The sequence below is a fragment of the Gymnoscopelus braueri genome, assembly GCF_963280865.1.
Source record: "Gymnoscopelus braueri genome assembly, contig: SCAFFOLD_156, whole genome shotgun sequence".
Taxonomy (NCBI): Eukaryota; Metazoa; Chordata; class Actinopteri; order Myctophiformes; family Myctophidae; genus Gymnoscopelus; species Gymnoscopelus braueri.
Window position 1 is genome coordinate 34,182 of NW_027660972.1, and position 26,660 is coordinate 60,841.

The 26,660-nt window shown below is 40.2% G+C and overlaps 2 protein-coding genes across 4 annotated transcripts; both read right to left on the minus strand.

The window, feature by feature from the left end:
• Positions 1-4,621: 4,621 nt before the first annotated feature.
• Positions 4,622-13,013, minus strand: LOC308081007 (myelin-oligodendrocyte glycoprotein-like). 2 transcript variants are annotated; one of them, XM_080457413.1, is made up of 6 exons: positions 12,927-13,013; positions 11,256-11,346; positions 8,411-8,737; positions 8,034-8,057; positions 6,547-6,579; positions 4,622-5,649 (listed from the first exon to the last, which is right to left on the minus strand). In XM_080457413.1, exons 2-6 carry the CDS (start codon positions 11,335-11,337, stop codon positions 5,468-5,470), a joined length of 648 nt encoding a protein of 215 aa, XP_080313539.1. In that variant the 5' UTR covers positions 11,338-11,346; positions 12,927-13,013; the 3' UTR covers positions 4,622-5,467. The 2 variants fall into 2 exon arrangements, with proteins under 2 accessions (XP_080313539.1, XP_080313538.1); XM_080457412.1 differs by having other exon boundaries at positions 12,931-12,988.
• A 6,419-nt stretch (positions 13,014-19,432) lies between these two features.
• LOC308081008 (uncharacterized protein) lies at positions 19,433-26,150 on the minus strand. 2 transcript variants are annotated; one of them, XM_080457415.1, is made up of 7 exons: positions 26,098-26,150; positions 25,551-25,838; positions 25,131-25,391; positions 24,170-24,283; positions 21,608-21,688; positions 21,419-21,469; positions 19,433-19,585 (listed from the first exon to the last, which is right to left on the minus strand). In XM_080457415.1, the coding sequence occupies exons 1-7, from the start codon at positions 26,126-26,128 to the stop codon at positions 19,572-19,574; spliced, it is 840 nt and encodes a 279-aa protein (XP_080313541.1). In that variant the 5' UTR covers positions 26,129-26,150; the 3' UTR covers positions 19,433-19,571. The 2 variants fall into 2 exon arrangements, with proteins under 2 accessions (XP_080313541.1, XP_080313540.1); XM_080457414.1 differs by having other exon boundaries at positions 21,605-21,688.
• Positions 26,151-26,660: the final 510 nt, after the last annotated feature.

The following is a 26,660-nucleotide window of genomic DNA, read 5'->3' on the forward strand; positions in this document are numbered from 1 at the left end:
TGTGTGTGTGTGTGTGTGTGTGTGTGTGTGTGTGTGTGTGTGTGTGTGTGTGTGTGTGTGTGTGTGTGTGTGTGTGTGTGTGTGTGTGTGTGTGTGTGTGTGTGTGTGTGTGTGTGTGTGTGTGTGTGTGTGTGTGTGATCCTTTACAGCAGATCAGGCCATTTCCCATAAATGACATGAACATGTTAGCCTGGTAAACCCCCCTCCCTCCGGAAATCTAATTTGCATTTGATTTCAGGCTGGAAACAAAATGTGTGTCGCAAGCTTCTTCCATTCGACGGAGTCAGGTTAACAACGTGTGTCATGACACAACAAAAAGTGAAAGTATGGCCCGGGCGGCTGGCGTAGCCGTCTGGGCACCTACAGTAGGCTGGTAATCCAGCGTGACAGCGTGTCACCGGTTCGAGTCTTGATCTTGACCTTTGCTGCATGTCATCCCGCCATCTCTCTCCCCATTTCCTGTCAGTCTACTGTTCCTCTATCATTAAAGGCAGAACAAGCCCAAAACATATCTTTAAAAAAAACTAAACAAAAGTGTAAGTATACAGTTGTTACTAACACAATGTATGCTACATGCAGCTGCAGAGCATTGAATTAATTGATTGATGTACTTTTATTTAGTAAGACATGAGAATAACAGTACATGGAAGTACAAATTCACAATACAAGGTCTACTAAACTAGAAGACTCATTAAGCACTGAGCTTGTTTAAGATGAGATCCCCATTCACATACATCATGATGACATATAAGAGACAGACAGATATACACACTACTATACAGAATGTCATACAATCAGCTTACAGGTTACTGGTATGAAGAGTGAAAAATATGTACAAGAGAAGAAAAAAACGGGGAGGGGGGGGGTGGGGGGATTAGGTTAAGACTTAGACAGGGGCCATTTTCGAATTGCAGCCCCCTGAAGGTGTATCTTTAGGGCAGTTTGTGAAAGTGAGTAGGGTTTTACACTCCTTTACTCCTTTTGGTAGGGCATTCCACATTTTTGATGAAAAGCATGAGAACGAGTTCATTCCCTTTGTTGAGCCAAATCTGGGTTGAACATGATTCGTGGAGCTGCCTCTGGTGTTATGATCGTGGACTTCATCAACGTTTTTGAAGTATTTTGACAAATACAGGGGGATCCCAATGTTGTGGTGAATCTTGAAGACCAGGCCCATAGCAAGTTGCTGTACTCTGTCCTCAACCCTAAGCCATCCAATCCTAGCAAAATGAGCAGGGGTTAGGTTTTGTGATTGAGGCCAAGAAGTAGCCTTACTAGTTTGTTTTGGGATGTTTGGAGCCTTGTTTTTAAGGCCTTGGAGGTGTTGTGATACCATGAGGAGCATGCATAATCGTAATAACCTTGTATGAGGGCTCCTGCAAGAATCTTCAGAGTATTCTTACTAGACGTCCAATCCTATACAAAAAGCGTATTCTTTGGTTGACTTTTTTGATCACTCTTTCAGCGTTTTTGTTACCGGAGAGGTTTGCCTCAAAGATGGAACCCAGGTTGGTAATTTCCTCCTTTCTTGTGATAACATCATCACCCACTTTGATCGTGAAACTCTCAGCCTTGCTAAGGTTAGAACTGGACCCAAAGAGGATGGATTCAGTTTTACACAGGTGTAATGATAGTTGCGAACAGGAACAGTTTGCAGTCGCAAGCTGAAGACATATCGTTCACATATATCAGGAACAGTAAAGGTCCTAGTATACTTCCTTGCGGAACACCACAAGTCACTGGGAGGGGAGGGGACTGGGTACCGTTTACTTCCACCACTTACTCCCTCCCTTCCAGGTAGGAACTCATGAAGGCATGCAGCTAAAGAAACTGCAGATACCATTCTATAAATCTCAGTTGCACCAATCTGGGAACCCATCGTAAAAAAAAAGGAAACGTCTGTTCTTGAGACATACAGTTGCACTGACTATTGTAAGTGTGAAGGAGGTGAGGTCCACTTCTGCAACCCATATTCACTCTAAGGTTGGCCATAGCTGAATTGGTAGAGAGTCCCACGTTCAATTCCTGACCCCGGCAATGTGTCAACTTCAAGGTGTACATAAGCATGTCCCACATGACTCTGACTGCTCCCTGAACTAAAGTCTGATGACTTAAGCAGTATTTTATATGCACTATGCAGTACATTACCATTAAAATGAACTTAATCTGGGAAGTCAGTGATTATTTAAAATTTTCTCTTTTATTTTACTCTACACTTAATTTATATACATTATGCTAATTACACAACATTTCTATCTTAGAAGTTCACAGGAAACACCATTTCGGAGTCTGTGAAATTCCCAGTAGATTATTGGGTTTCATTTATAGAGCAAACCTGCCATTTTAACAAGCATATATATCATAATGGATAAAGAAAACCATCACATGGATGCAACTGGGACGTATCATCAGTGTTGTAGCCTGGGGTCAACGGGTGTTTCGTGTCTCGCAACATACACCCTCGCCCAGGTGACCCAGCCGGGGTTGATCAAGCCCCCGACTTACATGTACGTCCCATGCAGCAGCTACCCACGGTCAGTCCTCTCAGGGAAAGACAGGGCCACTCATTCCGCTTCTCCGGAACTACTCTGCCGGAGCTGGGGAGAGGAGAGGCTCTGGCATGTGGAGGGACTAGGCTCTGTGGGTGGCCTCCTGGCCGGGCTCCTTCTTCGTCTCACCAGGTCATAATGGAGAATAATGGGGCGAAAAGTGGGGGGGAAAAGCAATTATTTGGTCAATGACCCCTCAAGGTCACCAGAGGTCAGTCAGAAAGTGTTTCCACGTCTGAAATCAAACCTTGGGGTATGATATGCTGAAAGTTTCATGCTTAAGTCATAAAATGCACGGTTTGCTCTGCCCTAATATAAATGGAGCAACAAAAATATTGTAAGTGAAACACACTACAGGACAGTGGCGGAACAACTGAAAGCCGGGCCGGGAGGCACAGCACAGTGATCAGGCCCCCCCTGCGCACCCACGCGCAGGGGGTTTTCGGCGGATTCGGTCACTTTTGGGGGGCTTTTTGTCACTTTATTTCGGTTCTAGGGTTAGGGTAGGGTTAGGTTAGGGTTATGTTGTTTAATTCTTATTTTTGCCTGATTTTACCGATTTATTATCTGACGGCACGGGCCCGCGAGGGTCGCGGGCCGGGAGGCGGCCGCCTCCCTGGCCTCCCCGGACGCTCCGCCACTGCTACAGGACACGTTTATGAGCAGCAGTAATTTCTGCCATGAATCTGACTGCATAGGCCCAGATTTCACTACGGACAATAAACTTAATTTAATCACAACATTTATGGCACACATGGGCAACATACGGCCCGGGGGCCAGACCCGGCCCTTTGACCATCTCAATCCGGCCCGCCAAGTCCTCAAAGAAAAACAAAATGACCCCCCCAAAAAATCTACATTGTAAAAGGCTGCCATATATTAATGGTTTTGGGACAAATTCATTTAACTCGAATCCAATTAATAGTAATTAATATTTACCATTTGAGTACATACCTGCATTCTGCCATGTAGGCTACTCAAATGTTTTATGTTTACAATGTAACAGTGAAACAGTTTGCCTTGAGTCCATATTTATAACATATGCAATGTGTTTTAACAGTGACCTTTGGAGTGGTGCATATCAGTTAAGATAAGATACTGTCTAAATGTATAGGCTCATTTAAAAGTTGATACGGCATTGACGCGGATTGTTTTATGTAAGTAATCTTTTCATTGTAACCTTGTACAGACTACAGAGTACACAGTAATACAGTGCAGTGCAGATGTAAAAAAATATATATATATATATCATTTTGCAACTGAAAATTGTTGTTGTGAAAGCAAGGACCTTATTGTAAAGATAGTCCGGCATGTCTACCAAATTCATGCAGTTTTAACATAATTCAGCACTACTGTATGTGTTTCAAGTTACTGTATATGTGTTTCAAGGGGGGGTCGGCGCGACGGGACGCGCGACAGGACGCGCGACAGGACGCGCAATAAGCCCACCTTTGCAACTACTTTCGCCTGCACACTTCACCGGGTATGGTCTGGTTTGATAAATTCATGATACAATTCACCGACAGGGCCATGCTTTGCTGTAGAAAAGGTTCGGCGGCCGCCTGGGGCCCCACACAGGCAGGGGGCACCATGAGATTTTTTTGGGGGGGGATTTTTATATATATATATATATATATATATATATAAATAAATATATATATATATATATACATATATATATATATATATATATATATATATAAATATATATATATATATATATACATATATATATATATATATATATATATATATATATATATATACATATATATATATATATATATATATATATATATATATATATACATATATATATATATATATATATATATATATATATATATATATACATATATATATATATATATATATATATAGAGAGAGAGAGAGAGAGAGAGAGAGAGAGAGAGAGAGAGAGAGAGAGAGAGAGAGAGAGAGAGAGAGAGAGAGAGAGAGAGAGAGAGAGAGAGAGAGAAATAAACTATACATTATTATTTAAAAAACTATATAAACAAACAGCTTTCCATTCCATCCGAGGCCCTTAAAAAATCCAACATGGGGCCCCAAACAGTCAGGGGGGCTCATCAGAGCTCCTCAAATTTTGAAAATGCTACGACAAGACCGCTTCACTAGGCCCCCCTCAGTCCAGAGTAGACTTCTTCCATAGGCCACCGGCACAAGGAAGCACGAAAACATGTTTACATTGCCAAAGTGAAACAAAACAATGAATGTACAAATAAATGTTAACTTCTGCTTTTAGCATGTAGCTAATTAGGTGCTAATTAGGTGCTCTCAGGTGATCTCCAGACACCATGCCACTCCTCCAATCTCCACTCCACCCTACAATAACCAAATGGGGCACTGAAAACACTCAGAAGGTTTAAAACACAATAAAAACACAATATGAGGCCACACAGGGCCGTAACAATATATAATAACTATTATAACTAAATAAAAATCACTGTAGTAATAGCATTCAATTCAACAACAGTCATAAAACAAGTATTCAAGAGACAAATAAATAAATAAATAGAACATTACATCTAAAACACCCAAATGTAGAGTATTACAGGTGCCACACTCTAAGTCAAATGAAAATGTGCCCTGACTTAGGTTTAAGGTTTTGCTACATTTACCAAACTCTATGTTTTCTTCCATTTTATTTTATGCAGCCGGTGTGTGGGGCTTTATGCAGCAGGTGTGTGTGGGGCTTTGAGGAGGCCACCGCATGTAAACATATTCAGAGTAGAGCTTTGAGGTGTTTTATAGTAGGCTATACCGCTAAGTTGGCCATTGGAGCCGACATACAAAAATAAAATGTGATTGATTGATTGATTGATTGATTGATTGATTGATTGATTGATTGATTGATTGATTGATTGATTGCAAATGACACAGAATAAGTTGACATGTTTTCAAACATGAAACATTTTGCCGTCCTCGTCACCAGCTGGACTTTCAGGTCTGCAGAATATGCTGTGACCAAACTCCAGAATGCTTCGTCTCTTATGAACCAGGACACTGAGGATGATGATGATGATGCTGAGGGTGATGATAAGACCACCCCACCAGGGAAACCGTCCAGCTGTAGAAAACTCTACAGAGATAGAATGACAGATGAAGAGGAGGGAAGAGAGAAGTGAAAGATGAAGAACAGAAGTTCAGTCATCCATCCTCCTTACAGCTCCATGATCAAATGTTTACAGCTCAATAATCAATAGCTTTTATAGATCAGTGATTTTTCAACACTCAATGATATGATACACAAGTATACAGTTACGCACACACACACACACACACACACACACACACACACACACACACACACACACACACACACACACACACACACACACACACACACACACACACACACACACACACACACACACACACACACACACACACTCACACTCGGTTCAGTTCGATAAAAAATGGTCATGGTTAAGTACATTTTAGCAAGTTGTTCTGGATAAGAGCTTCTACTAATCCTTATGTTGTAAACTGTTGATGTTGAGTTGAATTAACCCTTTAAGACCGGGAATGCATCTGTGTCATTGCAAGATTTCTTTGGCTATACAAAAATAGCAGATATGCAAGCTCACATCACACTATCATTCAAGCTCACACGGTGCTTTTTTTTTATCGTGAAAATGTGTGCAAATCTTTATTTCTCTATCTCTACTGGTAGGATCTAAATCCTACCAGTTTTTTTTTTCCTAAAGTTTTTTATTAATTAATTTTGTTACATATTTTACAATATTATCAATGGTTTTCAAACTGTTTTCATGTCAAGGACCCCCAAAATAATATGTATTTGTCAGCGGACCCCCTCCCATCTAAATATTTTGTTCCAGGGACCCCCAGAAGCAAAGATGTGAGTTAAAAAATTATATAAAAGATTTGCACAAAATGTCATGATTTTTCTAAAAATAGCAGATCTACAAGCTCATAGCACGGCACTCGGTTAGAGAAAGACAGCATGGTTACTTACCTTCTGGAGAACCACGGTGTGAGTCCAGCTTACCTGAATTAACAAGAAATACCAGAATTAAACCAACACTGATAAATACAAAAAACATTTTTTTTCTGCATTCTTGAGACAACATCTTTGTTTCTTTGACTTAAGGTGACAAGATTCATCCCATGCATGCAAGAGTGAGTGAGAGAGAGAGTGAGTGAGTGAGTGAGTGAGTGAGTGAGTGAGTGAGTGAGAAAGAGAGAGAGAGAGAGAGAGCGAGAGAGCGAGCGTGCGAGAGAGAGAGAGAGAGAGATGTAGATCACAGTGCTTAATTAAATTCTTCAAAATGTTTGATCTAGAATAGGTAACAGTGGGTCAGTGAATTAGTGGTTAATTAAGCAATATTACACGAGAGGGTGTGCTTTACCGTCATTATTAGCACGCCTGTGATGCGGTCAGGAACGAGGCGTCAGCCGAGTTCCGCCGCGATCACAGAAGTGCTAATAATGTAAGGTAAAGCACACCCTCGAGTGTAATATTGCGATTATACAACAGTTACCAACAAAACACATCCAAATGTATTCATATTGTGGGGCAATTCATAATAAAAATGTTTCGCTTATCCGTTTCCCTGTAGAAGAGAAGAGTTTATTTGACTGAGACAAAATAGTCCCTGTGGCAGCGCAGCACTCGGAGTCATCGTCTCATCAACACAGCTGATTCCAGTAGGCTATATGCTCCGTCGTACGATCGTGTTACGTGGCCAAAATAACTGATCTACAAGCTCACAACTCGTCAAGATGGCGATGCATTGTGAACTTGTAGATCGGCTATTTTTGCCGTGCGATACCTTCGTACGATAAAGTATAACATACACTGGACTGTTAACGAAATGGGAGTAATTTTACTTTAACACAGGAGGATATTTATACAGTATGGATGTTACCATTGAAATAAAGCACACTTTTTTCCAGTTATTCCTTTTATTATAGGATTTTAGGCGATTTAGTGTGCTCTCTTCTAACCATTGATCAACCGTAAGTCCACCAAATAAGTCAAAATTAACAACATAGTCCATTTTGCGTAGCTGTTTGTTCTCCGGTGGGTACTGTCTGTTTGTTTTCCTACGGTGGGACAGCGTGACTTCACAGCACAGCTGTGCGATATATGGTCTAATAAGGTGCGGACTGCAGTGCGGAGTGATTTATTAAATGTGATTAGGCCCGTGCTATGATGCTGGTTTGAAGCACGGCTAGAAAGCTATTTCAGCCAATCAGATTGCTTGGTCGGAACTACCTGTTGTATAATTGTAGATTAACCCATGTAGACCTGGAACACCTAAGTTGTTATGCCTTTCAAGCTGGGAACACTGTGTAAATGTTGCTACAGTATACAACATACTTTTTTTAAATTTCTTGAAAAAAGTTTTTCAGAAAACTTCAATCAGGATTTAGAAGGCGTTTTTGGAATCTGCCTACAAAGAAATATAAATGAAATAACAAGAACAGCAGGTTACTTACCTTCTGGATAATCACAGTCTGGGCCTGAATTAACAAGAAATACCAGAATGAAACCAACAGCAACACTGATAAACACAACTAACTAAAACTTTTTTTTGCATTCTTGAGACAACTCCTTTTTCATCCTGTTCTCTCTTTTTCCTCCCCTAACATTTCAGTTTTTCTTTTTTTTAGATGCAACAAAGAAAAAGAAAAGCATGATTACATTGGCTGGTTAACCAATTTCAACCAACAATATATGATGACTGGGTTCTGTCTACTCAGTCTACCACATGGAGCTGATTATGCCAGAGCCAATGGCTCTGCATTATGCTAAGTCTAGACACTAGAGGGCAGTGCTACTCTGTTGAGTCTCAACAAAGACAATTGTCTCTTACCAACAATCAGTTGAACAGTGAATTCCTTCTGGCATTCTGGAATTAAGCATGTGTAGTTTCCTTCATCAGATGATGTCACTCTGGAGAGTTTGAGGGACACGTTGCTTTTATTCACTTCATCCATGAAGAGAGACGTTCTTCCCTCGTAGGAAGGATTCTTAGTGTCAACTAATTCTAACCCGTTCCTCTGGAAATACACATATTGATCGCGTGGTAGGCCTGGTCTGGACCACTCTACAGCCATGTCAGTGACATCAATGGTAGGATCAACCTCACATGGCAGAACAGCATCATGTCCAACACATGTTTTCACTTGTAGACCATTCCCTGATAAGATAAGATAATAAGACAAGATTTGATTGACTTTTATAGACTTTATTGATCCCCTGCAGGGACATTCAGGTATTAATAGCAGCAAAAGCAGTAAGAATATATGCAGGAGAGGAGAGAGTACAAGTCAAGAACCAAACCTTGACAAATAAAATAAAGTTTAAGATGTATGGATAAGTGGAACAATTCTGCCAATTTTGGTGAATAAATAATAAGTAATAACTAAGATTTTAAGGTCTGGTGGGTCTGGGAAATTAGAGGGATATTTCATTTTCAAACATGTTTGGGGTCATTTTAGCTGACTTTTGTGATCATCCCAGACAGTTGCTTGATCCAGTACTTAGATATTTGATATTAATTTTTATCAGACACGCCCCCCTTCCTATACAAACTCCAATTTAACCATGATACTGTAGATTCATCAAAAACACCCATCCTTGGTTCTGATGACTCATACTGTACTGATATCCTAATATGTGAGGGGTCGTGTTTTTTCAATAGCTTTTTTTCATTTATTTTTATGTAAATTAAATACAATAAAAAAAAGTAATACAAGAAACATGGGCCCCCCACATATTAGGAGGGCAGCATGAGTCACCAGAGTTCGAAGTTACAATGGGTTTGTATAGGAAGGGGGCGTGTCTGATAAAATGAATATCAAATATCTAAATACTGAATCAAGCAACTTAAAAACGGTCAGGGCCCAGGGGTGCTCCCAAAAACCTGAGTGGGCGTTAAAATGTGCGGTGTCGCTCCACACACGACACCGCAGCTACAGGCAGCGCTCTGAGAGATTCGTCTATAGGACCAGCTTTATTCACACTAACATTAATATCATTTTATCTCTATGAAAGGAAGTGGCATGCCCAGGGGATGGCCTAAGGTTGCATGGGCCACCACTGAAATCTGAGTTTCCAGCATGGTGACAGCCCAAGTGCCTCCCCACTCACACACGTGAGTTTGGAAATTACGCTCTGAAAACACGAATGCAGCTGTTCGGGGAACAGTCAGAAGCTCAGAGCGCACACTGACCGCTCTGAGTGAAAAGTTGTCAGAGCATCTGAACATTTCAACAATAAAGCATTCAACATGCATACATGTAAAGCCGGCTATGATCGTGTTTATGCATGTTATGAATTAACGTTCATTTGAATGCATTTCAAAAGACAAAAATGGAAAATGACCATTCCGGAGTGCTCTATGGCGTCAACACCAGAGCACTCTGAAATCGTAGCAGATTCTCACAGCATATTTACAAATGCACCAAAATATTAAATGGTGCCAAAATGTGGAATGCCCTACCAACAGTTATAAAAAGTGTGAATCCTTACTCTCCTTCAAAACCGTTCTAAAAGAGCACACAGGTGGCTGCAAATCGAAACTGGTCCCTGTAAAAAGTCCAAGTCTATCACCAGAAATTGGACACATGAACCAGCAGCATACATCCACAATACAATACCATTTAGTACAAAAACAATAAGGCACACAGTGACACATACAACACATTTAGGCCTATACATCACAACTACAGGCTCCAGCATACCCCAACCAACATACCTAGTGCAACAAGAGCAACACCTTAGCAGCATTAAATGACCCAAAACATGTTTGAAAGTGAAATATCCCTTTAATTACATTATTGTGACATATTTGATTTGAATAATATTGTCATTATTGATAAAGATTTATCTCAGAATAATTGAATGCAGCCAAAAGCCAATGTCTGTCAATATTCATATGACAGACAGGCTATCCAGTGTTCATCAGTGTCACATTCATGAAGGCTGGATAGCCTAAAAACGTCCGTCATCTTTGTCACCTTGAGGCGTATAGTAGTGTCAAAATATGAGATAGTTTCATTAGCCTGTGCAGTACAATACTGTGGTCAGTATGTGACCACAGTATGTGCTAAACTGACCATAGGGATAGACCGTCATGCTGGGGCCCTTTCATTTCTATTTATTTGATAGACAGACTGATTTTTATAAATCATATGTCGTGGCTGTTGGGTGGAAACCTTGTATGTCCAAAACTATTTATTTTTAATTATTATTTAAAACACGATTAAAATAGTGAAAATAGACTCTCTACAAGCTCACAACGCCTCGCATTGTGAGGCTATTTTCACTACTTTTGTGAAACACTCTTTTGTATGATGAAGTAGGGCATTCATTTATGAAAAAGGTTTCTGCCCGACAGCAACAATATATAACAATAAAATCCCAGGCACATTTTTGTTTCCAGTTCACCCTTGAATGCGTCTCAGTTGGCCCAGTTGTCTAGAGGCCCTCCTGAACGTTGGGCTCCTGGGCCTGGGCAGCTGCCCGTTCAGGGATCCAGCTCTGGGCATTGTTAAGCATGACGACTGTTGTAACATCACTGTAAATCACAGTCTCTTAGGGATTTCCAGCATTTAAATTGACCTGTTGTTCGCTCTTTAAATGTAAATTAATGTAATAAGGGCTACACCAGTTTTCAATTTAATAAACGGTAGGTTAATTGCAGTGTAATTTACCTCCAGTGTAGTAGAGCAGATACAGAATTGATATTAGAAGGAGACTTGAGGAATGTCTCTGATTGTACGTCATGATGAACATCTTCAATATCTAAAGAAAGAAAGAAAGAAAGAAAGAAAGAAAGAACTTTAGTTCCCATGTTTCAATATGAGTTATAACTATGATCACAGAGAATACGCATGTGTAATTAGCGAAGGTGTACATTATTTTCAGATAATTGCAAAATAATGGGCATACTAAATCGTGTATTAGCAATTATTTAATCTAATGAACCCCAAAAAGCATCTAACTCCCCATATAGGCCATGCCCATGCAGTGCAAAATCCTGTGTCTGGGTTCACATAGCTCACCCACCCTAGACAAATTACGCCATTGCTGACCAGCAAAGTATGGTAGATGCACAGGTAAATTAATATAAAATTCTTAACATATATCTATGCCAAATATAACGAACAATCTTAAACATATTGGATTATCGCTTGCATAAAGATAACTTTTGAATGGGCAATTGTTGGTTGAGATTTGTCAGCTCATCTATAGACGAATCCACAGAGCGGCAATCATAACTGCGGTGTCAAGCGGCTGCCGCTCCACACGCGACACCGCAGCTACAGGCAGCGCTCTGAGAGATTCGTCTATAGGACCAGCTTTATTCACACTAACATTAATATCATTTTATCTCTATGAAAGGAAGTGGCATGCCCAGGGGATGGCCTAAGGTTGCATGGGCCACCATCTGAGTTTCCAGCATGGTGACAGCCCAGGTGCCTCCCCACTCACACGCGTGAGTTTGGAAATTACGCTCTGAGAACACTGGAATGCACCTGAGTGAAAAGTTGTCAGAGCATCTGAACATTTCAACAATAAAGCATTCAACATGCATACATGTAAAGCCGGCTATGATCATGTTTATACATGTTATGAATTAACGTTCATTTGAATGCATTTCAAAAGACAAAAATGGAAAATGACCATTCCGGAGTGCTCTATGACGTCAACACCAGAGCACTCTGAAATCGTAGCAGATTCTCATAGCATATTTACAAATGCACCCAATATTAAATGTGCCAAAATGTGGAATGCCCTACCAACAGTTATAAAGAATCCTTACTCTCCTTCAAAACCGTTCTAAAAGAGCACACAGGTGGCTGCAATTCGAAACTGGCCGCTGTAAAAAGTCCAAGTCTATCACCAGAAATTGGACAAATGGACCGGCAGCATACATCCACCCACAATACAATACCATTCAGTACAAAAACAATAAGGCACACAGTGACATATACAACACATTTAGGCCTATACGTCACAACTACAGGCTCCAGCATACCCCAACCAACATACCTAGTGCAACAAGAGCAACACCTTAGCAGCATTAAAATGACCCAAAACACATGTTTGAAAGTGAAATATCCCTTTAATTACATTATTGTGATATATTTGATTTCAATAATGTTGTCATTATTGGTAAAGATTTATCTCAGAATAATTTATCCTTCTACCAGGCTGTCTGCCCTCCACAAGGAGTCCATAGAGGAGTGTAATTGACAGAGGGACAAACGAGTACTTGTACCTAAACTTCTGATGTGACACTACATAAGTTGGAAGTTTAAATATATAGGCCTAATATAGCCTACATTTACATGTATATATAGGCAATTATAGCTACATACATACCTTCCTTGTGACCAGACAGTTCGGGAATTCAGTAAATCAGAGAGAGAGAGAGAGAGAGAGAGAGAGAGAGAGAGAGAGAGAGAGAGAGAGAGAGAGAGAGACTAGTAAAAACTCACTGTATCATCAAGCACACCATGGGCGCAACTAATAGAAATATTCAGAAGTTATTTGGAAATGTTTTAGTTTTCACTTTCATGCTGAGTCATGTGGTTAGATGTAGGTGAAAGTGGAAGATTTGTGGTATTTCCAAGCAGCCGAGTCTGGAAATACCTGTTCACACACACTATTAATCTGGCCCAGAGCCATAGTTCTTTTCTTTTTTTTCTTAGTCTTGTAAATGACCACTATGGCACTATTGATATATATTGATATCATATTTATTTGCTATATGCCAGTTTGTGTTTGAGAGTAATTGATTGACTCATTGCCATAATAGGCTACTAGCAGGGAGTGGGACCTGGGACCCCCCCCCCCCCCCCAGTCTATAAATGTATCTATACCATTTATGGAAGGATGATTGTTATTGCTTAAACATGTAACTTTATAATTTAGTGGGACATAATATGCTGTATACAGTAGGTATTAAAAAGTTACATAGTGCTGCTTTAAAGACTCATCTTTAATAACAATGAGCCATCATCCTCATGGGATACTCTTCTGAACGAATTACATCTGAATTGTAAAACTATTGGCCAAACCATAACAATCTCTCAGACAATCTCTCAAATCAGACCATGTCACAATAACAGCTCATATCTATCAAACCACTTCCACTTTGATTGACGTCACTCTGACACTTCAGTTCTGTGGATTTAGATAATTCTACTGAAAACAACAGTATAATTTATCATCAATCTGTAATCACATGACAAGCAACATCCAACCAACATGTGTACAGTATTATCATCAGTCGGTAATGGTTAATATTGCATGCCTAGAGTGAACATACATTTACATGTATATATAGGCAATTATAGCTACATACATACCTTCCTTGTGACCAGACAGTTCGGGAATTCAGTAAATCAGAGAGAGAGAGAGAGAGAGAGAGAGAGAGAGAGAGAGAGAGAGAGAGAGACTAGTAAAAACTCACTGTATCATCAAGCACACCATGGGCGCAACTAATAGAAATATTCAGAAGTTATTTGGAAATGTTTTAGTTTTCACTTTCATGCTGAGTCATGTGGTTAGATGTAGGTGAAAGTGGAAGATTTGTGGTATTTCCAAGCAGCCGAGTCTGGAAATACCTGTTCACACACACTATTAATCTGGCCCAGAGCCATAGTTCTTTTCTTTTTTTTCTTAGTCTTGTAAATGACCACTATGGCACTATTGATATATATTGATATCATATTTATTTGCTATATGCCAGTTTGTGTTTGAGAGTAATTGATTGACTCATTGCCATAATAGGCTACTAGCAGGGAGTGGGACCTGGGACCCCCCCCCCCCCCAGTCTATAAATGTATCTATACCATTTATGGAAGGATGATTGTTATTGCTTAAACATGTAACTTTATAATTTAGTGGGACATAATATGCTGTATACAGTAGGTATTAAAAAGTTACATAGTGCTGCTTTAAAGACTCATCTTTAATAACAATGAGCCATCATCCTCATGGGATACTCTTCTGAACGAATTACATCTGAATTGTAAAACTATTGGCCAAACCATAACAATCTCTCAGACAATCTCTCAAATCAGACCATGTCACAATAACAGCTCATATCTATCAAACCACTTCCACTTTGATTGACGTCACTCTGACACTTCAGTTCTGTGGATTTAGATAATTCTACTGAAAACAACAGTATAATTTATCATCAATCTGTAATCACATGACAAGCAACATCCAACCAACATGTGTACAGTATTATCATCAGTCGGTAATGGTTAATATTGCATGCCTAGAGTGAACCTATACAGTTGGAGACATGGTGCTTTGTGGCTCTTAAAGGGATACTTCACTCTCGGGCCGGGGACACATTTAAAAAAAATATTAAAAATAAATGAAAAAAGTTATGGAAAATTCATGGCCCCCTCACGACACGCAGTGTCCTACTAATGTGTGAGGGGGCCATGAATTTTCCATAACTTTTTTCATTTATTTTTAATATATTTTTTAAATGTGTCCCCGGCCCGAGAGTGAAGTATCCCTTTAAGTCTGCTTTATGTCAGGTGACAGACTAACTCCAAGTCCAACCCTATAAAACATAATACGTTATTGTTGTCATTATAGTTGTTGCTGTGCATCTTTGCGCGCTCTCTCTCACTCTCTCTCTCCCCCCCCCCCCCCCCCCCCCCCCCCTGCAGAGTAGCAGAGTATGGTCTTGACCTGCTCTTAAGTGTCTTGACATGGCTTGTGATTTGGCACTGTTGGGTTCCACGTTGTTTAGGGTTTGTCTGGGTTGTTGTGTCCTCCCTGCCTGTCCCTCCTCCAATCACCTCATAATCATGCTGTCAATCAACCCATTACCTGGTCCCTTCCCCATCAATTGTGTTTTCCATTCCCATTCGTTGGTCCCTGCTTCTGACTCCACCTAAACCAATCTGCAGTCATATACAGTGCCTGGGTCTGCACAGTTCATTCTGTCTCATCCATATGACCTGTCTATTTGTAGCCTTGTACTTAGCCAAACTTAGTCTATGTATTCATTCACCTACACAATTGTGTGTGCCTTGGGACAGGTAACATAGGGCCTCCATAGTCATCAAGTAGGTAAAATTCTTGTTAGATATATTAGGGAAAGGGAGGTTGCCACTTTTGTATTTATGAACATTGATTAGAGTAGTTTGATTTCATTACTAGTTAAGTTAGTCAGTGTGTCTTTGTTTCTCTAGCTGCTTTGTTTGTTATTTTACATACTTTGGAAATCAGAATAGCTACCACACTTGTCCACTTATAAAAATCTTTAACAACTTTTTATAAAATGGTGTTTTACTATTATTTTCTATGCTTTGATGAATAGACAGCAAGACTATGGTTTTCTGTTCCTATTTCTTGACTGCACTGCATATTGTACTTGCACTTTGTTCTTTGTGCACTTTGTTCTTTGTGTGTCTGTGAAGCACTTTGAAAACTTGTTTATTAATAGCAATTTAGCAGCAGCAGGGGGCACACTTACACAGTGTGTGTGTGTGTGTGTGTGTGTGTGTGTGTGTGTGTGTGTGTGTGTGTGTGTGTGTGTGTGTGTGTGTGTGTGTGTGTGTGTGTGTGTGTGTGTGTGTGTGTGTGTGTGTGTGTGTGTGTGTGTGTGTGTGTTGACAAGTTACCAACACTGAAATGTTTAACCACTGCAAATAGAGACGTTTCCATGTCACTAAAAGCAGCCTTGCACACGCAAGCTATTCTTTGTTCCAAAACTGACAAAGTTGAGATCATAGGAAGGTCGGCAGGGCAATGTCATATATAACTCTATTATTACTCTATAAGGACATATGCATGTGCTATATGTCTTTATAAAGTCTATATGGTTATGACAGAGAAATGATATGAAAACACCTTTAATAGTCATTAGTAAAGTTGGGTTTTCATAAGATCTTTTATCATTTCTGTATAGTATCCACTCACTAACATCAGACAGTCAATACACAGTGCATGTGTTCATACTGGAGCACAGGACAGAGGGTCGTTTTCACACCTGAAACCTACAGCACATTATTTCCTGTGAATCAGGATGCAACATCTATACCAGTGAGCTTATTGGTTGCAGACTTTGTTGTCATAGAGATGTTTAAGTGTTGTGGTTAACACAGACGTTCCGTAAATTTCCACTTGCACAGAAATAGTTGTTTGTTCCAAAACTCGAAAAGCTAAGATGATTAGGGGGCTCCGTCTTTTTAGCAAGAAAGCAAGCATGCAATAACCCATGAACTTCAAACTCTTCTAGGCCCCATAGCTGAATGGGAGAGGCCACCTGGGGAATAGAGTCTCAGGTTCGATTACCGGCCCAAGAAATGTGTCGACACTTAACCCCTAACTGGATGGATGGATTTCATACTCTTCCCTCTCTTACTCACACTGTCAATTTATCTGATGCTGCTGTGGGTGGTTTGTGCTTTTCAGCACAGTATCAGATGAATAATAGAACTAGCTATTCCAAAGAGACATTGCTACATGATTTGTTTGAATATAAGCATAATATATAATAGAAAAGGGAATTTACCAAAGTATTATTTAAATTACCCATCTCTGTTTAAATTCATTTAGCTATTACAAAAATACACTGCCAAAATCCTGTTTCGTCAAGGGAACCAGGAGGTTGACAACTTCTAGGATGGCCTATGAAAATAACTCATGCCTGGACCAGTCTACTATGGAATTGCAGATACAGCCATTGTCTATAGACTCTAGAGTCGTCCATCTCCAGAGGCCAAATTGCCTGGAGGAATCCAGGCCTTAGACAGCAAGCTGGTTAGAGAAGTGGCAAATAGTTGTCAAATCTACAAGCTCACAACGTTGTGAGCTCGATGAGTTGATAGAACTAAGGTACTGTTGCATTCTGATAAATACTGGGTCCAAAATAAGAAAGATTATGCACATATTTATAGTTATATCTTTTCTTTCATTTGATTTAATTTGATGATTAGGTCCACATTGAGAAATGTCAATGATCAATTACAGGATCAAATGTGGTACAAATTAAATGAATACTGTGCATCTGTATTTACTGACAGTTTTACAGTTGAAAATGAAACACTGTTATGATGTCATAAAGATGTTCGTTAACTGCTCTGACACAAATAGGATTTATTTATTAAAAAATATTTTCACATGATATGAAAAAATAAACATTGTTACAAAATTTTGAATGTACAGTTAATTGTATTCAATGTCATATTTAACACTATTACGGACATTATGCATGTACTGTATGACTCCTTAAAGCCAAAAAGTAGTGCATTGATAAGTAACAAAACGATCTCTTGTCCTGACAAGTACAGAAGTGGATCATATACAGTTTTTTTGTTATTAACTTTGACCTCGGTCTTGGGTATCACTCCTAGCTGTTGCTTATTTGTTATGTTGTAAACATAATACCACTTCAATCTTCATCTGTGTCCCCAGCAACAACATCAAACATATTGTAATACATATACTAACACTTATCATCTGTGTCCCCAGTAACAACTTCAAACATATCGTTGCTGTCGGGCAGAAACCAGCTAACTCCATTTGACGCTTTTGATTTTTTTCCATAAATCAGTGCTACTGAACACCCTTTACGTCTGTGTGTTGGTAAAACAAATATTGAACGAATGATAAGTATTAAAAAGCGCTTCTGACTAAATCAGCTAACTCCATTGGATCCTCAAACTTTCTGCTAAACCAGCTATAACTCCACCAAAGGGGCTCCACCCCCTTTTGACCTCCGACCTCATTGTGAGCTTGGAGCTTGGAGCTTGGAGCTTATCAATGATGAACAAAACCTCCTAACTCCACTTTTTTTTTCATTTTCTGAAAAATGAACATTTTGGAGTTAGCTGGTTTCTGCCGGACAGCAGAGATATAATGCATGCTGGTTAATTTCTTACAGTGTCAGTGATGGAGTGCGTGTGCGTGTGTGCGTGTTTGCGTGTGTGTGCGCGCGTGTGTGTAAGCTGAAAAAAACTCTTTGGTACCAGTTTACTTGTAACTAAATCAATTGTATTCATAGAGCACCTTTCACAGACACTGTGGTTTCAAAACATAAAAGCATATTATCAACAAAATAGTCAAAAAGCAAATGAGCAACAATCAAACTTACACAGAGATACAAAGACTACAGAGAGATACAGTCAAAAATATGTAAATAGTTTTTTTAAAACTGTTGATAGAGGACACAATTTAAGAGTAGGGGGAGATTATTCTATAATATAATTCAATCGTCCTATGGTATCTGTATGGTAGGTTTGTGTTAGCCTGGAAACCAGACGAATCTGCCAGTGCAAAAAAAAAAAGAAAGCCCTCTGCAGATGTATTAATATCTACGCAGTGATATTAGTCTGGCTATGCCAGGCTAGGTTTGTGTGCAGTCTATTATGAGAGTTACAGACTCAGGTCCCTGTTACCTGTGTCGGAATGACACTTCATGACAGTTGTAAAGTCTTGGTTATGACAGAGTCATGTTAGTCTTATCAACAAAATATGTTACCAATTTTAAAAGTCAATAGTAAAGTTGGGTTTTCAGAATGGTCTTTCATTTCTTCCTGTATACTATGCACTCACTGACATCAAAGAGTGATCACGTGGGGAGTGTTCACACTGAGGCCTGGAGCAGGGGGCAAAGGTTGTGGTTTTCATCTGAAATACCACAGCACATACAGTACTTCCGCTAATGGTGCAGAATGGAACATCTATGTCAGCGAGCTGAGCTCATGCTCATTCTTTGCACACTTTGTTCTTTCGATGCCACAAAAAATATCCACTTAGACAAAGTTACCGTTTGTTCCAAAACTCACAAAGATGAGATGGTGATGATGATGATTGTGTGTGTGTGTGTGTGTGTGTGTGTGTGTGTGTGTGTGTGTGTGTGTGTGTGTGTGTGTGTGTGTGTGTGTGTGTGTGTGTGTGTGTGTGTGTGTGTGTGTGTGTGTGTGTGTGTGCGCGTGGCAAACAAGCGGTAAACATACACTTTGAACTCTTCCTCTCTTCTTCTCTCAAACTTCTCCACCTGTACCAATAAAACAATAAAAGTGGCATTCATGCAAATATTTCAATCAATCAATCAGTTATACTGGCTAAGTTTATCCATGATAATTCCATGAAAGCACAGGCACGTAAGTGAAGGGGACGTTCTGTGCGTTTTGTTTGTTTTGCTTTTAGTGCTATCCTCTGGATCTTTTATTGCATCATGTTGTCATGGGATGACATCTGAAACCTAATAAAATCTGTCTGTCAATCAATCAATCAATCAATCAATCAAACAAACAATCAAATGGTCTTGCAGCAACTCCAAAAGGATTTCACGTTATACTTATTAGAACTGAGTTTTGTGCATAGCATTCCTTATTTTATATTGATGTTCAACAATAGCTTGTGCTTATGTAACCGGGTGGAGTTTTAGTCAATGTCTTTGACACCAATTGATTGTGGTTTATTTACTGCAGGTGTACATGTGTGGAGATTTGGTCCATCAGGATTGGTGAGACACTCTGATGCCATCCAATCATGATCTAGTTCTGCCTTTAAAAGCAGGAAGTTGGCAATCAGGAGACAGGTTTTTGTAATGGGTGAGTAGAGTGTGTTCCAGTGCCACCGATATGTTTTTAATGCTTATTGTGAGGTTAAATAAGGAGTAATGATGTTGCACATGTATGTGCACTGTACACAGGAGTTACACTCCTGTGTGAGGCAGGTTTCTGCATTTAGGTGCACTTCACTCTGCTCACCCTGGTGAGAATGTTTGTTTTTATCATTACATGCATGTGATGTCATATTATTTGTGTACTCATTGAATTTGTATAGCCTATTTATGTTTTAACCCACTTGTCAATAACGTAGTAGTCCTGAGCTCTCCACTCTGATACAATGTCTGGGCCTTGATAGTAACTTTTTGTGTGCTTTTTGCAGTGCAGTGAACTGACTTACTGAGTTGAATTCTCCCTTTTGCTGTGATGTGGGATTGCTTGTCTGCTCTTGATGTTTGACGAAGGACAAATTGTGATCTATTGTGTTAAGGACCAGTTGCAGTTATTGTATGGCAGTGGCCTAATTTGTGTTTATATATATGAACCTGAAATAAATGTTATATTTTTTTCAATCTGGTGTCTTCACTAGGCCTCCCAAACCCAGTTTTAAAGCTCTGCAAAACGAACCTGTGTTTTTAAAGTTAAAGCCTTAAATGGTTGTTGGTGCAATTCCAACTGGCGTAGTCAGTAGAGTTTTTATGTTTTTAGTAACCCCTAAATAGTCCATTTGGTTACACTTAGACAAACTTTCTACATCTGAAATAATAGAATACTGCAATATAGTCATTATTCTGTGTGGTTCATGACTTCTCACACATCTTCATAACTGAGAAACTACAGTTGTACTTCATCTTGAACTTTTAAACCACGTGACTGTCTCCCTCTCAGCTTCCCTACTGTCTGTCTCTCCTACGCTCTCCTACGCTGACCCTGACTAAAAGTGTCCTCCTTTAGGTAAACCAGGCTTGTAAGAATGAGTCTTTGGTAAAAATGCACTTTATCTTTTATGTTCCCCTCATTCCATTCTGGTCAGTGCAGACAGTGTGGTTCAAATTATTAACAATTGCAATGCAATTATGGTGAACAAGTGGCCTCACGTGATGTGCGTCATTGACGTGAGCATCACTTATACCTTCCATCTGTCAAGGCCTTAATACCTAGGCCCAGAGGAGGAGTGTTCTCCTTTATGTAAGCCAGGCGAATGCTTAAACTAACTAGAACGGTTCTCCTGTCATGAAAACCAGACTAAATAGTGCATGAGTCCTGAATCTTTGATTAAAAGCCATCAACATATAGCTGTGTATAATGTGACTGACCTGTGTTTATCTTCACAGTGGAGTAGATGGCTTGTCCTTCAGAGGTCTGGTCTGAAAAACATAAATAAAATAATAATACAAAAGAAGTGTTAATATTTGACTCTCTGGTGAAATAATAGTAAAACACAGAGATGGAAACAAGTAAACAACAGAATAAGTGAGTGATATGTCAGTGTATTTAGTGACAACCTCTCCTCTTGTGGTTAGCTGGCTGCTTCACTCTCACATCAGCATACGTCACATCTTCACTCTGTCTGTCTGTCCTACAGCCTGTAACACACAAATACGTATCAACTCTTAATTACAAATATTAATAATAACTTTATTATTTGTTATTTGTTTAGATAAATGGCAGGCAAGGCAATGTTTCTGATGTAATGTAAATAGCTAAATTAGGCACTTGGGTGGCGCAGTGCTAAAGTGCCTGCCCACCACCACGGAGGTTGTGGTTTCGAATCCGGTGCATCTGGCTTTGTTGAGCGTCTACTCTACACGAACACAATTGGCCCATGTTCGGGGGAGGGGATCCGGGCAGGGAGGGTAGTAATTGTCATTGCATGTAATCCTACGGGCTGGAGCGGCACCTGTCAGCAGGGAGTGTTGGTTGGGAGGAGTAGGACGAAGGCTCTACGTCCGCCTGGTGGGAGCTCCACACTGGTAGGTGTGCCAACACATAAATGCGTGCAGGGAGGAATCAATTGGCTTAATGACTAAATAAGGGAGAAAAATGGGTAAAAAGCACACAAAAAAAAGAGGAAAAAAGGAAATAGCTAAATGTATTAGGTCAGCTGTTGATACAAATTATTGTTTGTTTGTTGTTGTTTTAAGCAAAATCTCTGGCCAAGTATTTCAACATACAAGGAATTTGAAGTCTACTGTAAGTAAAACTATGAATATAGCTGCTGCACTGCAATTGGATAGGGCATTTGTGGGCTCAATTTGTGAAAATTCTAAACTTTGGCTTTATTGTCTGTGGAGGATAGTCCGAAGATTCAGTGGAGCTAGTTTGGTGTCAATTGAGCAAAACGTGGGAGGAGATAGATTTAATTTGTTTTACAGTTAAAAAAAGAAAAAAGAAGAAAAAAAGATTGTGATAGATTTAATAATTCCTACCACCTCAACTCATATGAACTGTTTTGTTATGCATTTTCAAAGCTGTACATTTGGGACAGTTAATGTAGCGCCACCAACACGACTATTAGCCCACAATGCCAGTTGAGGTTCGGCATCGGAAATATTTGTTTATTTCAAGCATGGGAAGGTAGACTTCCTGATTAGACAGAAGAAGAAAGACAAATACAAGAGGCACTAGCCCCTAACTAGCCCCTAAATATAAGTTATAGGCTTAATTCGTGACCCTCCCCCAGGGTGACGTCTCTGTGTGCTGCTGTCTTATTACATCTAGTAACTACGTTCCGGAGCATTAGCAACATTTGAGAGCTACACGTGAGCATCACTTACTGTATACGTAACTAGAACTGTTCTCCTGTCATGGAAACCAGACTAAATAGTGTGATAGAGTTAATCTTGTTGATTATAATTTGTCTAGTGTCATAAACTGCTTTAAATGTCAATTTAATATAATGGTGTCATATTGGCCTAATCCAGTCATGTTAAATGCTTCTATTCTCCTAGTCTCCTGTCTCTCTAGCAAGGTCAAGCAGCTGGCTACAGGCTTTCTGTGGCTATCTGTTGGCTCCTCGAGTAATGTCAATATTTGCAGTTAAAAGGAATGTTTTAGAATACGATACGATAACCATTATTTTCAGTGCCACTGAAGTGACCACTGACCAGTGACCGGTCAGAGCCGAGGTCAACGTGTTGTTTGAGACATTTGGGCGCTGTTTGTCCAAAGATAAACTGTCACACCATCATCATCATCTTCATCATCTACCATCCTCATCTTCATCATCTTCATCTGATGACAACTAGCATCATCACTCTCCACCAATGGCAGGATTACACCTCCGATGGCTGGACGCTCGATGTATCTTCCATGATGTCATATGTTTATGTTAACGCGTGCTGTTAAAACGCAGTGCTTTCTCTGTTCTCATGGTGAGAGACGACGACCGATAATGCGTGCAATGCCTGTGATACTGTAACCTTCCCTTGGTCTTTCATGTCTGACTAAATATAATATAATCATTAGGGTGATAATTGTCATTACATGTAATTTAATCGGGCTGGGTGGCACCTGTCAGCAGGGAGTGTTGGGCGGGAGGAGTAGGACGAAGGCTCTACGTCCTCACTGAGATCCTCACTGGTAGGTGTGCCAACACAGAAATGCGTGCGGGGAGGAATCAATTGGCTTAGGGAGAAAAAATTGTAAAAAGCACACCAAAAAAATAGGAAAAAAGGGAATAGCTAAATGTATTAGGTCAGCTGTTGATACAAAATAATGGTTGTTTGTTGTTGTTTTAATCAGTTATAGGCTTTATTCTTGACCCTCCCCCAGGGTGACGTCTCTGTGCTGCTGTCTTATTACATCTAGTAACTAAGTTCCGGAGAATTAGCAACAGCTGCGAGCTATGCGGGCTGAACAAAGGTAGACAGCGAGCCAGAAAGCTCTACCCCCCCCCATCCACACCCCTTTCCACCCCTGTTGTTATAGACGGGTGACAGCGACTGAGCTTGTTCGGTCGGGTGAGCGACACCGATGTCAGGCTGGTGTGTACCCCACACACCAGCCTGACGTCGGTGTCGCTCACCTTTACTGCTTCTCTAAATGGCTGGACATTAATGACATACCTTGGCATTTCTTCCAGAGACACAGGCCCAAAATCAGTAGAAGGATGGAGAATCCAGCAAACATCAAAGCGTAGAGATATGGAGGCAGGTTGTTATCTTCGGAGGCCAGAACATCTGAAGCAGAACATGATACATAGCTATTCCTGTTAAACACATTTAAGAGCTGTGAACCTATTTTAAATGGCAATCATTTCAATTCAGCCTCAGCAGAATTTATAATTAGGTAAAGAGTAGGGAGGATACATCATTGAAAAATCACACAGACGTGTGTGTGTGTATGTGTGTGTATGTGTGTGTGTGCGTGCGTGCGTGTGTGCGTGTAGACTCTGGATCAGCTAAACATTCATCTTGAGAAATGTTATCAAAATGCCTTTTCACCTTCCTCTGACGAATACGTTTGCTTTGTTAATCCCTTTCAACACGGAGCATATCGTTATAGGTGACATTTTACACAACTCTTCACATCTCAACGCGGCACGTTGCGAGCTTGTAAATCACCCAGCTCTGCAATTCGTCGAATATACGACAAAGTGTACGTACGTTTTTAAGGGGCCCGTGTTTCATGTTACCCCCCCCCCCACCTCCCTTTTTAACGGACCACAGACTGCCACAGGCCCCAATGCAACCGCATTACATGCATTACATGCATTACCCTTATGGCCCTGCTTTCCTTATTGGCAAAGTCGCTAAACACAACCCCACTGTTAATGAGAAATCCCCTTGGCGAATTAATTGGTTTAGTCCGACTGGACTTCCCTGGACTCCCTGACAATGTGATGTGGTTTATTTTAGTTATTTTAGCACTGATTGGTCAACTGCACTATAACCTCTGACTTGCATTGACTGGTCAGCTGTCGTTCCAGCCCTAGGCGACCACATCAGCTGACGATCAATCAGCACAACCTCTCAGTCCTTTTATCACTACTCAATATAAAGTCTGGGTTTGTGATTGTGATCTCACCTCTCACATCCATCCAGCTCTCTGGTGACTCTCCAAGGTCAGAGATGTTACACTTGTAGAATCCTTCATCAGACTTGTAAACACTGTGGATGGTCATCTGTCCTGTAGACTCAGTGCTGATGAGGGATCCATCTTTATAGAAATCAGCTGGACGGTCAGAGGATGGTTTAGCAGTTCGGTTGGTTTTGTACCAGCAGTACAGAGTGACATCACTTCCTTCCATCACAGGAAGTACAGGCATCCCCAGGATCACATTCTCACCTGCACATTGATAAATAACATTAGAAAATAACAACATTTGACTGAGGTTACATCACTCTGAACAACACTATCCCAACATGATGAGGTTTTAACATTAAATACTCTTTAACAGACAACTGAATAAATAAACAGAACAATTTGTTGATTTGTTAAACGTACCAGTCACAGTCATATTAACAGTGTTACTCTTTCCCTTTGAAGACTCACACCAGTAGTTTCCACTATCTAAGGCATGCATGGCTTTGACCTGACAGCCTGTGGTGTTCATCTTCCCCCATTGTTGACCACCTCCACACTCTGAGGTGATGTTTTTTATATTGGTCCTCTTCACTCTCCAGACAGTAGTAGACTGTATGTCCTCACAGCTCAGAAAGACAGACTCAAAATTAAAGAAATGCGACCTGTCAGGACTGAGTCTGAGAGAGGCTGTGGACATGGAACTAACCACTAGAGAGAGAGGGAGAGAGATGTTTAGAATTTATTCTCAAATGAAAGTAATTAATAAAGTAAAATAATATGAGTATAACTCATCATCCAATGATCAACTGCCATGCTTGCCTTAACGTTAATTAATGTAGAATTAAAGCCCTGACCCTAAGCCGAGATCTCTAGTAGTGAGGCATCGCAGCTTATCCTCAAGAAGGAAATGGACACTACATTAAATTCATAAGTAAGTATTATAATTGTACAGTGTGTTTGTACTCACGGACTAGAAGGTAAAGTGATGTTAACTCCATCCTGCACCACTGACTGACACACTGTTATGACAGAGTTACTGAGTGCCAGTCAGTTTCCTACTGCTGTTGTGGTGAAGAGGAGGCTACACTGAAGGAAGTGACAATGCAGTGCTCTACTGGTGGTGTGGTCGAGACGACGCTACATTGAAGGAAGTGTTGTACTGGTGAGCAGGTTTCATGAAGAAGTGTGGCCTTATTTAGGTCATTCTGGGGAATATATACTATACCATAAATAGTATACTAAATACATTTAATACTGTTAAAGTAAAAGGTGAATAGGTGGAAGTAAGCTCTGGTGAACCAGGTTAGAACTCAACTGAGCTGATATTTGAAACTTTGCATAGGTTATGAAATCCTCCTTTCTCGCTACCAATTTGGGGGTGGGGATTCTGAAACCAACAAGCAGAGAATCTACAGCCATTTTCCCCAGCGATTGGCCGGGTGTACTCAGATGTGAAAATGGATAGGATACAATTGGGCTTCATTAGCAAAGCTCTTCTTAAATTTCTACTATATTTGGTGAGGCCTGTGC

Excerpts from the sequence above, each read along its gene's own strand:
- LOC308081007 (XM_080457413.1), bottom strand. The coding sequence starts at position 11,337 with ATGTTCATCATGACGTACAATCAGAGACATTCCTCAAGTCTCCTTCTA. Across the intron at positions 8,058-8,410 it reads CACTGTTCAACTGATTGTTG|GCCCAGACTGTGATTATCCA; the intron begins GTAAGAGACAAT and ends TTGTTAATTCAG. Across the intron at positions 6,580-8,033 it reads AGACTGTGATTATCCAGAAG|GTAAGCTGGACTCACACCGT; the intron begins GTAAGTAACCTG and ends TTGTTAATTCAG.
- LOC308081008 (XM_080457414.1), bottom strand. The coding sequence starts at position 26,128 with ATGGAGTTAACATCACTTTACCTTCTAGTCC. Across the intron at positions 25,392-25,550 it reads TGTTAATATGACTGTGACTG|GTGAGAATGTGATCCTGGGG; the intron begins GTACGTTTAACA and ends ATCAATGTGCAG. Across the intron at positions 21,470-21,604 it reads TAACCACAAGAGGAGAGGTT|ACCAGACCTCTGAAGGACAA; the intron begins GTCACTAAATAC and ends TATGTTTTTCAG.